The sequence below is a fragment of the Panthera onca genome, chromosome D1 (assembly GCF_046562875.1).
Source record: "Panthera onca isolate mPanOnc1 chromosome D1, mPanOnc1 haplotype 2, whole genome shotgun sequence".
NCBI classification, from domain to species: domain Eukaryota; kingdom Metazoa; phylum Chordata; class Mammalia; order Carnivora; family Felidae; genus Panthera; species Panthera onca.
This window is the reverse complement of record NC_138348.1, coordinates 58,599,364-58,611,859: the sequence shown is the minus strand read 5'-3', so window position 1 is coordinate 58,611,859 and position 12,496 is coordinate 58,599,364. Positions and strand designations below refer to the sequence as shown.

Below are 12,496 nucleotides of genomic sequence, written 5' to 3'. Positions count from 1 at the left end.
CAGTGCTCTCCTGTGCAAGCGCAATGCCCTTTCCTGCCCTCTCTGCCTGGGCAGATCTGATACCCTCCATTCCAGAGCTGATCACTCTCCTTATGCCCCTTCCTTATCGGCCCCTCTTTTTTATCACCAGGCATATAGCCAGGCCTATATATGTGATATCTCTAGTCTCCCTTGACATACCCACAGAATGCTTCTTGAGGCAGGAAAAGTGTCAGCTTTACCTCTGTATCCCCCCCCCATGCTTGGAACAAGACCTCCCACTCAGTACACTATACAAAGTTTCCTGGATTTCTGTATCATAACACCTTTGAGGTAGTACTATTTCCTCCCTTACCAATCAGGAAAGAGAGACTCAGAGTTATGAAGTGATTTATCTACTAATGTCACTGGTCTGGTGAGTGGTGACAGAGGCAGGATTCCACCCTGGGTCCAGCCATCTATAAAGCGTGCTCTCTCCATGCAGCCTTGCCCAGGCTCTGCTAAAACAGTGTTGAGTGTAGCACAGGAGTTGTTTAGAAGTGGAAGATAGAATAGTCCCCCCTTATCTGTGGGGGGATACATCCCAAGTTCCCCAGCAGATGCCTAAAACCACAGTTGGTACCAAACTCTATGTATGCTATGTTTTTCCTATACATACATACCTATGATAAAGTTTAATTTACAAATTAGGCACAAGTAATAGATTTAAAATTAACTAATAAAGTATAAGATTATAATACACTATAACAAAAGTTGTGTGAATGTAGGCTCTTATTGTACTAACTTACCTGTCTTGTGATGATGTGAGATGATAAAATGCCTACAGAATGAGATGAAGTGAAGTGAATGACACAGACATTGTGATGCAGCATTAGGCTACTATCGACCTAAATCAGAAGGAGAATCTGCTTCCAGAATACAGCTGGTCTTGGGTAACTGAAATCGCAGAAAGTGAAACCATGGATAAGCAGGGGTGTGTGTGGGGGGGAACTATTGTGCATCATTTCCACCATGGGAAACCCCAGCCTGATGGGATACTGTCCCTGCCCTTACAGGCTCCCAGTTGGATGAGGGGAGACGTGGTTCATCTCTCTGGTGAGTCAGGCTCACCAGAATACAAGCAAAAGATTTTACACTAGTGTCCTAATTTTCTAGGACTGCAGGTTAGACCAAGACCATATACAGAGGGCCTCCCTGGCTCCTAGCCCACTGCTTTTTGTGCCCCGCCCCCCACCCCAGGCTGCCTGCTGAATGGGACTGTTACTGCCCAGGAGGAAGCCAGACCAGGAGTCCTGAGTATGACTCCTTAGGTAAATGGGTTTGCCATCCTCTCCCCAGCTGAGAACAGACTTAACTTTCTGTATACCATCAGAAGCCACTGGACCCAGATTTAGTTTTTGAGTTTCGTTTTTTAAAAGTTCTAACTATTTGTAAGACTTAGTATGACTGTTATTCTTTCTTAGTGGGCTTCCAAAGAACAATGAGAAATTTACTTACTTTTTAAAAACAATAAAACTCATTCTATCTTGCACTGACCATACAGATTCATTAGATTCATCTATAAATCTAAAATACATTATGAGATCATGATGAATTTATTTTTCCTGTATCTTGAAAAATTTTGCTGTTTAATCATCCTAAAAATTATTTCACATTACTCATCAGTTATTCCCAAACAAGACTACAATGATCAAATGGAAGAATGATGGTATTGCCTAGAAGGAAGACACAGTAGTGAATAAATCATTACTATTACATCATCTTTCAGTTTCCATACTAAATTTCCTATAGTGCATATCATCTTTCAAGAAGGTATAAAAGAAGTCGAGACGTCAGCTGAGAACTCAGGATCTTTCATTCTCTGCCCATAATGACAGAATGCCCAAGAGAAGGAAACTGACAGAGGACATTTCACACTTAATACAGACAAACCAGAAAGTAAATGCAGGGACACGGCAGCACTCTCATTTCTGGGGATGCAAACTGGTCAGTCACATAAGCAAAACCCCGCGTAGATGAATTTTCTCAAACCCAAGAATTGGTGAGTGAACAACCTATTTCTAAAAACAGAAAGGATATATGGCATTTTAAGTCAATCAACAGGAAGGATTTCATCACACAGTATTTGACAAAGACCTGTACCATCCTATTTTGTACAATACTCATCTTTTATGATGCCTGTGCCCCAACATTTACTCGATATAGTTTGTTACAGTTCGTTAAGTGGAGACATGCTGAGGCAGTTGTGTACTAAGGTGACTATAGGGAAACAGATGCTGTAGATGTTTTAAAAATTCATTAGATTGGTCCTTCAAATTGATCTTTATAAACCTAAAATCAAAAATGTTTTAAACTACGGAGCAAAGAAAATGTCTTTTCAACATTATGAGCCATCAAAAAATTGTAAAGTATTCCATGTAGACAATGCAAGTGCAAAACTGAACAAAGCGTAAACCAAAAACCCAGAAGCAAGAAGCTAGAGCCTACTAGAGATATATCTGAAATCTGGGATCAGTAGTTACAAGATGAATACATTCCAGCTTCACACAGGGTGGTTGACGAGCATTTAACCACGTTTAAGAGATGGTGCTCATTTGGGGTATGTTGTCTCCCAGGCAAGGAAAACACAAAATTGTTTAATTCATTTATGTATATACATACATATACACAAATATCTATTTTCATGAATATATGAATGAGTATTGACATGTAATTCACATCCCATAAATTCCACCCATTTGAAGGGTAGAACTCAATGGTTTTCAGTATATTCAGAATTGTGCTAATACTTGCTAAAATTTTAGTATTTTTAGAGACACCTGGGTGGCTCAGTTGATTAAGTGTCTGATTCTTGATTTCAGCTCAGGTCTATATCACTATTCTTGGGTTCAAGCCCTACACCAGGCTCCTTGCTGACAGTGCAGAGCCTGCTTGGGATTCTCTCCTCTCAAAAATAAACTTTAAAATTTTAGTAAACACTTCCATACTTGTAAAATATATAACTGTTTCCCACTTTCCCTTTATTCTTCCGTAAATTACTTGTAAAGTGACTTAAAATTTAAAAGATATGGTGTCTATTGGACCTAGATGGTAAATAGCGATGGCTAGGTCTTCCTGTCGTATTGAGGGAAAACCAGTGAGGAAAAAGCTCCATCACCTCTGTTCCTCTGTCCCTGATGGGAAAGCGGTCCCATTGCTGGGTCTATGCTCTCCCTCTATCTAAAGAGCAAAAATATTCTCAAAGACAAGGGAAGCCCTCTACACTGTCAACAACTTACAATTCAACACTCCAGCTCCTCTGATTCACCACACAAGACTGGCAGGTACAGGCTGGTCATAGGGGCAGTCCATGGCCAGCCAGTGAGGGTGGAGGGTGAGATGAACCCATCACAGCAGCACTCCTCCAACAGTGGACAAAGGCCCAGCTGCACCTGGCCGGCTGAGCTGTTAGTACAATACAGGACTGAGCAGCAAAGGTGTGGTCTCATTTCAATTTCAGAGCCACTGGAGCCTCTTACTTGTTAAAATTTGAGTTTAGAATAAGTTGTTCCCAATCTAGGGCTTCATGTCACTTGTCAAACCCTAAGTAGGATCTTGAGATAGCCTAAGAATTTTCCAAAGCCTAAGAGAAATCATACATTCCTTCCTCTAATATGTATCATGTGGGCTAAAGTTGCTATAAAATGAAACTAGTAACAGAACTAGCCCATTGCAGGGATGTTCAGATTAATGGAATGTTTACAGCAAGCTCAGGGAATATAACAATTTTCTCACCAGTCATGCTGCTTTACAAGTTATACATGTAGTTTTTGATCAATAACAAATAAGGAAATGGTTTATTTCCTGGATAAAATAACATCAAAATCTCATGTCCCTGAGGAGGAAAAAAATAGTTAAGAAAAACTATTTTTTTAGGTTGAAAATGTTGACTCTAAATGATACTTAAATGACTTACTGCTCTGGTGTTGGCAGGCCCTAACACAGAACAGCTACATTTATACACAGCAAACTCAGGGCTCAGAAACCACCACTAGGTGGGATGTGGCATGGTAAAAGGCCAATTTCAGCACCTGCAGAATGTGGTAACACCTGATCAGCTATGCCCACTTCCCAGCAGAAGCAGAAAGCCGTCTCTATGGTCAAGGCCCTTAGGATGGGGAGGATCCAATACCATGAAGTTAAGCTACTAATCATTTCTAAGAGGATTTGCTTAAATACTAATAGTAACAACATCCAGTACACTCAGAGGACTTCCTATGGGTCAGGCACTGTGCTATGAAATCACATGCTCAAGGCTGAGATGACATTGATGTGCCCATGCTCATACTAAGAAGTTAACCTGGTTTTGAATGACTCTGGCTGGACGGCCTGGGCTCTCAGCTGTTGTCTCTAGAGATAGTACACTAGATGATATGCTATAGACAGGTATTGTTAGATCTTCAACTCCAACAGACTGGAGAGATACTGATGGGAAAGATTCACCAGTGCCTGTGTCAAATTTGAATCCAAGTCTGACTGCAAAGCCCAGCATCTTCCCACGTCTCCTTTTTAAAGCACTCTGCAGAAAAAGGTTATCCCCATCCCCACCAGGCTTGTACATTCCCGTAAGCCTTCGTCTAATTTCCCAATTAGATGAGACTGGCTGACTGGACGTAGGGGCTGAAGGTAACCGACTCCACACATTATCACTCTGCTGTGGGATAGAGCAGCCTGTGACAACAGTGACCTTTCTGTCTGGATGCTGACACCCCCCCCCCCCCCAAGAAACCCCTTACCCATTGTCCTCTGGTGCCAACAGTTTTTGTACTTTCCCTGGTTCTCCATATTGAGTGTTGTCCATTGATCTGGGACCCTTGCTTGGCCCCTGGGCCTATTCTCAAATTCTCACATTCCAGCTTTCAGCCTCCCTTTCTTCACCTGAGTAACTCAAGCTTTACACATGCACACTAATAACCTGCTACTTTATTCAACGCATTTTATTCTTCCCCAAGCATCTACTTTGGTACTTATTTCCTGCTACAGCACCCCCTGGTGGGGTTACATAACAGCATGACTGAACCCCACACACCAACTTTCACTTTTAAGTGGATTGGAAGTTAAGGAATTTAATCACCCCATCTAATAGACAAAGACCTGTGACTGGCTGTGCCAGTACTAGATACTGAGGTCTTAGATGACCAGGACTGCCTTAATCTGTTTCTAGCACCAAATATTCTGGATGCTTATATTAGCTGAACTAGTTTCACAACAAAAATCCCCTCACAACCAAATTACAGAAGTCCAAAAATACAAGAATTAAATAGCCTGGCTCAACATTTTCAGTAAAATTGCAAAACGCCATTAGTTTTACGCATAAAGGATAAATAAGACTTTATGATAGCTGCCTATACTGCATTAGATTTGGGGGTGGGCACAGACTCACTTAATCAAGGCACTCAAATCTCACTTTACTTGTATATAGTTACTGAGGAGGCCCAATACCAGGCTTGCCTGCTCATAACCACCTCACCCTCAGCCCTTCCCAGAAAACTTTCATCAGCTTGAGAAATTGTCACCTCAAGTTGAGAAGCATGGGGAAATAAACATTCATTTTTGTATTTAGGCTCTGCTTCCTAATGATACAATACATTCCACTCCCTAGAACACAGTAAGCAGTCATTAGCACATTAGCTACCCTAGAGGTTAGAGACTTCCAAAGGGGAGTGTCTCTACTAAAAACTGAAAAAACAATGAGAGGTTACTTCTAGATAAAGTAAGGATAAACATCAAAGGCCCCTGAAAGGGGGAGGGCAGAGACACGTTTGTCACTGCGTTCCCAATGTAACTCATGCACTAGTCACGTAGGATTTTCCTGCCAGCCTGTCCTGCACTAGTTTCACCTGAAGAAACTAGGGGAACTCAATTTGTTAAAGCCCATCAACAGAAAACGCTTCAAATATGACAAACTGTAGACATGTAAATGTTCTTCTAGAGTGTAACAGCTCAGAGGACTGAGCATAGAAATGTGGATTCTAATCACAGCTCTATGCTGCTTAGGAAAATGTATTTCAGCATTTTAGGCTCTTCAGTAGCACAAGCAAATTCCCTTTACACTTTAGAGAGACTCAGGATTAAATGAGAATAATGTAGAACACTACCTATAGTGTATAATGACCCAAAATATAATGGAATGGGCAAAATAAAACACTCATTTTCTATGTGCAATACAGATTCCCTTATACATCAGAGGAAAAAAAGCCATCTTAAACATATCCCTCTTCTAAACCTGTAACACCAAACTGCAGGTGAATGAATCAAAGTGCTGTCCTATTAACTATCAGCCTTCAGCTTTCACCAGATTTATGGGATATTGGGTCTGGTTAACTCTGCTCGGCTCCTCCTGTTCTGGCTCCTGCCTCATAAGCACAGCTGAAACCAAGGATTTCCTGGCAGCCGAAAGAATCAATCAAGGAATATTCCCTTGGGGCAACAGAATTATCAGTCCAAATAGTGGACCTACAGTCCATTCAGGCCATGCGTCTTTTTCAAAGATTTTATTAGAGGTCTTTAGAGAGCAAAATCCAAACTCCAGATCCAGCTGCCAAGAAGACCCTGAAACAGAATAAAGCACAACAATAAGAACAGAATCTTCACCTGAATATTGGGTTCTTTCATTTCCCATTTAGGGTTTGTGTGAATATATACACAGAGAACACCTAGAACACACAAGAGGTGCTGGGCATAGAAGAGGCTTGATGTTACTATTTTAACTGAAGAGGCTGCTGAAGAACAGGCAACTAATAACTAACAAGAGAGCCTTGATGATTTTAAGCAAATAAAGGAAAACTTATTTCAAACGCAGTAAACATAGGAATTTTTTGAGAGACCATGAGCAGGGAAGAGGGGCAGAGGGAGAAAGAGAATCTTAAGCAGGCTCCATGCTCAGCATGGAGCCCAACACGGGGCTCGATCCCACAATCCTGGGATCATGACCTGAGCTAAAACCAAGAGTCAGACACTCAAATGACTGAGGCTCCCAGGCACCCCAACAGAGGAACTTCGTTAAGAGATGAAAGGCAAATACTCCTAACAGAATCCCTGGGTAAATAGGCCTCTAGATCCAACCTGTGTCGTAAAGCAAGTATAATCTAATTTTTATGTATCAAGTGCTTACCACAGTGTGGGATATAGAATTATTAATAGGAAGACAGGGAATAGGGTCTTACTCTACCCCAAGAGGTCCCTGGAGACATACCTATTATGCTGTGGGTACTGGTTGAGGCATGGCAGGCGGCTCGGGTTTCCCACCTTTCTGTTCTGAGATGGGGGTGGTGGGAAGGATCTCATCTTTGGGTTCCACAATGCTCACATGATCTGGCAGGGGCTTCTTAGGGCCAATCTTACCACTTGGGTCCCAGGGAAGCATGATCTTCACTTTGATGCCCAGCACACCTAGAAGATGCCATAGTTAGAATCTAGCTGGGGCTGCACCGATCCCATGATAAGACAGGACAGAAAGAAGAGGACAGTAGGTTACTCAAGCACCCCTGGGTCTGGTCCCTTCTCAGACAAATGCCTCTAATCAATCAATGAACAGGACACTTTTGCAAAAGGAACCCATGCGCAGCACCACAGAACGTGGCACTGACAAGGACCAAGAGCAGGATGTGACCTTTCTGACTCGTCATCGTATCATCACCGAAGGGTACACAGGTGGCTAAGAGCAAACCAACTCTCGGATCTGACTGATCTCAGTAATTCTCACAGTTCAATACAGCACATTAATCAGTAAACCCAAGGAGTATCAACATGCTCCACTACTCCCAAAATGAACTCCCCAAACACTGCAGTGTGCGTGGAAAGCACATCTATCTGCTAAAAGCCCTTTGCCCCAAGCACTCCCAGCTGCTTACCCTGTCTGAGCAGCACATGGCGCACAGCAGTATCAACATAGTAGTTAACAGGGTCCCCGCTGTGAATCATCAGGCCATCCACAAACTTCATGGATTTAGCCCTCTGTCCTCGGAGTTTCCCAGACACCACGACCTCACAGCCTTTGGCCCCACTCTCCATGATGAACCGCAGCACACCATAGCAGGCCCTTTGGGAGAACAAGAGACAGATACCCACCTATCATCACCAAAGATAGGGATTGTTCAAGCCCACCACACCCCACCATGTTAAAAAACAGATACAAAAAGCACAAGACTTATTAGTCTGCACTATCTTCAACTTTAATGGAGAATAAATTTGACCAGAGCCTGGCAATTCTCCTTCATTCCCATCACACCTCATCTTAGGCTAATTCCTTAGGGAATATTTACCAAATCCTTCTAACCACATGCTTCCCAGCCTTGGTTGCACATTAGGATCATCTCAACAAGATTAAAATAGAACAAAAAAACCTGTGAAGTCTAGACCTCACTCCAGGCCAATTAAATGGTGAGGGTGGTAAAACTCAGCATTTCACAATCGGGTAAGCACTCAGTTTAAGAACCCAGAAGTACCCCAGTCATTGAGTGGCCCCTTATCTCCAGAATTCACATTCATTAGGAACCCTAACTACTAATGTGGGTTCCTAGCCACCTTGACTAGAGTGCTGGAAAAAGAGGTTTCTAGGCCTATACATTGACAGTAAGCCTTAAAATATCATGCCCCCAACTCGTTTATCACCGCATACCCTGGGAAATACTAATTGGGAGAGCTAGATGCCACTTTAGACAGGGAAGGTAGGACCCGGCACTCTAGGATCTAGGCCCCTTTGCATCATCTCATGTAATCACCACAAAAAGGAGAGGTGGATGTAATGACCTCCATTTACAAATAGGAGATCCGAGGGTCAGAAACTCAGTAAGAGCTCAGGTCTCAGAACTTCCAAGTCAAACTTCTCTGTGTACAAAAAATTACCTGGACCAGGTTGCTGGGCCACACCCCCACTTTCCACTTCAGTGGGTGGAGACTGACAAGTTTTATTTCTAACAGGTCCTCTGATGATGACAGTGACGCTGGCCCAGGGACCAAGCTTTTGAGGACCACGGTTCTAAGTGGAGTGGCTGGTACTCAAACCAGGCAGGCAGCCTTTTTTAGAAGTCCTGCCTACAGCCTTTCCTGCTACCTATTTCCCCATCAGGTCAACGTTCCTAAAGCTCAGCTCTCATGTCCTTCCCCTGCTGAAAAACCTGCCAGGGCTCTGCATGACGTACTGACTGAATTTTAAACACCCAAGCAAGGCATTCCGACAACTTCACAAATAGTGAAACTACACAAAGAACTCCTACTGAAATCTTACCAGTAGGCCCAGCTCCAGAGCCATCTAGCCACCTCATGGCTTTACAGTCCATCCCTCCTCACAGCACTATCTACATACATACATACAGATAAGCTCTCCCACCAGGACTATGTCTCACCTCTTTATAATCCCTGCACTTAATGGATCTGAGTAACTTCACCAAGAATCTTAACTTACTCTCCCTGGAGTTCCCTAATCATTAAAAGGTTCAAGACACTTACCTCCGCACAGCGAGGCCTCCTAGGAGTTTGTAACGCAGAGACTCTGCCTGGGCAATAGCACACAGACCTCTTGTGGCCACTTTTTCAGCATAAAGCTTTAAGAAGGAAACAAGTCACAGCCTTAAACCAGTGTTTTCTACAAAAAACGAGTTCATTCATCATGCCAGCATGTATCACTGTTGGCATCCCTCAAGTACTAAACACTTCTGCTACCCACGAGTAACATGCACTGTGATATAGTTCGAACCTTTCCTTATTGCCCTCCCACCCCTAGCTCCTTCTACGGCTACACCAACTGACGGGGTAGCCAATCCATTATACCATTATCATACCCAAACTGAATGTAAAAATCCCTTAACCACCAGAAACGAGCAGAACAGGCCTATAAACTGAAGCCCACTGGATATTAAGAGACCTTCAACAAAATACCACTCCATTTATAAAATTCAGTGATCATAACTAAGATCTACATGACGTTAAGAGTTTATAGAAGTACCACCCTAAATAACCATTTCCAGGACCACAGTTATCTCTGGCGTAAGCCAAGATCACTCACCTCTACACTGCCCTCAGGAAAACCAAATCTCTTCTGAACCACAGCGGTCAATTCTCGGATCCGCCGGCCCTTCTCACCCAGAACATTCTGCGTCCTTAGGAAAATAAAGAGGGAGAATTTATAACTCTCACAAAATTCCGGACAGGACTTTAAATCTTATATGCATGTGGTAGTAAAGTCTCATTCATCTGACACAAGGATATATAAATTCTAGATAACAAGAACTAGAATTAGATTTAAAATGCCGTTAATAAACCGTACGTTTACTAAGGCCAACTCACTGGTTGTCCCCTTAAATTTATAGAATACACCGTCCTAGCATATACAACTACAGGTGATAACCAGGAAAACTGAGTCTTCACCTGGTGGCCAAGATGATGATTTCTGTCCTGGTTGGTGTAACTCGGACCTCAACCCCGGAGTAGCCATCTTCAGCCAGCTCCCGCGTGAGAAACTCGTTCAGTTCGGCTTTGAAGATGCCATCAGCGACAAACTAACCAGAAGATAAAACTTGCAATTAGAACATGGATGCAGGGTCACTTTTTCCTGCCTAGTCCTTCTGCCAGGGCCCCTCTCATCAAAATTCCACACCTCTAACAACCAGCCCATCACCTCTCTATTACCCTTGTTCCATCTGGAACGGGGCAACCCTTCTCAGACAAATGCCTCTAGGTCGTCCTTTGGAAGTTACTTTAACCCGAGGGCCCTTAAAACTGCCACAGAACGCGGCACGAAGTAGGGGCCCCCCGGACAAAGAGAAATCCTCCAGTCAGACTCGTCATCTTCTCTTCATTGAAGGGTTTTTAAGACGTGTTTATGTGGATGTACGTATACATGCTGAACGGAAAGCTGCCCCGAAAGGGCACATTTACCACTCACTCACTCAGAACAGCAGAGACACTAACTACCCTCGGAACTGGTGAAAATACAGTGACTTAAGCAGTCCCACATAGACACAACTTGGACCATCAGAAGAACCCCAGCCACGTTATCTTGCGGTCAAGTACCTGTGGTCTTACAAAACTGGCAAGTCCTAACTCGAAAAGAGTGTGGATCTACGAGATGTTATGCACACACAAAAACGACAAGCTGCCTCTTTCTAAAGCAAATGGGTCTTTACACAGTTCTCGCCCACGGAAAAGCGAAAAGTTAAAGCTCGAAAAGTTCAAGTTCTCCCCGGGTCTCCTTCCTCTCTTCCTCCAGGAGTTTCCTTTGGGCCCCAGACGTAGCAAGAAACTGACAGTAGCTTTTCCAATTGAGGTCTTTGGGGTCGGTCAGAAGGCGGCATCCTGCCACGAATAAAGCACGAATACGCTGCTCCCTCTCCTACCCAAAGCCACAGTGTGAGCCGTGGTGGGAAATGGCTCACGCTCCCCACATAGCATTCGTTTAGTAAAGCTATCTGTCGACCAAAAAATGCTCACAAGCGCTTTCTCCGGCGCAGGAGGGGCGCCCGGCGCTCATCTCTGCTCTCCGGCCAGAAGCGGCAGAAATGTCTCGCTGCCTGACTTCCGCCGCCGAACTGCGCTCGCCCGGCTCGGGCCCCGCGTTCCATCCGCCGCCATCCGCAGCCCGCGGGAACGCCACGCGGCCACGGCCGCTTCCCGACGCAGGACCCAAAGCCGCAAGTCTTGCGAAGGCATCGCCACCAGCCCCGACCCGCGCGGCGCCACGGTTCCCCGGACCGGCCCTCAGGGTCTCACCTTCCTCTTCTTGGAAATTTGCACCGCCATCTTGCCGCCGCGCACCGCCGAAAGGAAAGGAAGTGGCTCGCCGGCGGAAGTACGTATAAAGGGCGCGGGCGACGACAAAGAACTGCGCGACGTCAACGCCTGTGGGCCCTCCTGGGAAATGTAGTTTTTAGGAAAGCGTTAAAGGGGAGGCGGGGAAGAAGGGTAATGGAGACCCCTATAGGCAGAAACAGGAAGAGTAGCAGATCAATCAGAACTTTGGAACTGCAGGGGAGCTTACAGTCCAACTCTCATTAGCTTAAAAGTGAGCAACGTGAGACACAGAGATGGAAATTACAGTTACAAGGTCATACGGCAACAGCATGGAATCCTGGTCCCTACACTATACACTGTAATAAAAAGTCAGCTGAAAGCCCTCCATGAAATCCGTTTAGGTGCCCAGCTCTTCCAATTTGTGACCATTTCCTGTTCCAAATGATGACACTAATAATATCTAATATTTATTAAATATTCTAGGGACCGTTCAATGCCCTTTATGTTATGAACTCATTTACCTGTACCTTGCTTTCATAAAGTCCGTTAAAACTTGTAATGGAAGTCGCAAAAATAATAGTTCGTGGACTCACAATTATTCTTCAACTAAAAAATTTTCCCCTTACATTTTGAAATTTTCAAATGTACAGAAAAGTGGAAAGGATTGTGCATATGTGCATCACCAAGGCGCTCCAATTGACCTTTGCGTATTTGCTTTATCAAGCATCTATCCATCCCTCTATCCACC

At 44.0% G+C, this 12,496-nt stretch overlaps 1 protein-coding gene and 2 non-coding genes across 3 annotated transcripts; all 3 read right to left on the bottom strand.

Moving 5' to 3' along the window:
• Positions 1 to 6,497: 6,497 nt before the first annotated feature.
• RPS3 (ribosomal protein S3) lies at positions 6,498 to 11,853 on the bottom strand. Its single transcript, XM_060605599.1, has 7 exons — positions 11,728 to 11,853; positions 10,387 to 10,517; positions 10,025 to 10,118; positions 9,469 to 9,563; positions 7,872 to 8,059; positions 7,214 to 7,410; positions 6,498 to 6,570 (listed from the first exon to the last, which is right to left on the bottom strand). The coding sequence occupies exons 1-6, from the start codon at positions 11,755 to 11,757 to the stop codon at positions 7,217 to 7,219; spliced, it is 732 nt and encodes a 243-aa protein (XP_060461582.1). The 5' UTR covers positions 11,758 to 11,853; the 3' UTR covers positions 6,498 to 6,570; positions 7,214 to 7,216.
• Positions 7,518 to 7,662, bottom strand: LOC132662624 (small nucleolar RNA SNORD15). The gene has a single exon (XR_009602641.1). It is a non-coding gene; the product is annotated as a small nucleolar RNA SNORD15 (small nucleolar RNA).
• On the bottom strand, positions 10,674 to 10,822 carry LOC132662625 (small nucleolar RNA SNORD15). The gene has a single exon (XR_009602642.1). It is a non-coding gene; the product is annotated as a small nucleolar RNA SNORD15 (small nucleolar RNA).
• Positions 11,854 to 12,496: the final 643 nt, after the last annotated feature.

Coding starts and splice junctions, on each gene's coding strand:
- RPS3 (XM_060605599.1), bottom strand. CDS start 11,757: ATGGCGGTGCAAATTTCCAAGAAGAGGAAG. Junction 9,564..10,024: donor TTCCTGAGGGCAGTGTAGAG/GTGAGTGATCTT, acceptor TCCTTCTTAAAG/CTTTATGCTGAAAAAGTGGC. Junction 7,411..7,871: donor CCATGTGCTGCTCAGACAGG/GTAAGCAGCTGG, acceptor GGCATCTTCTAG/GTGTGCTGGGCATCAAAGTG.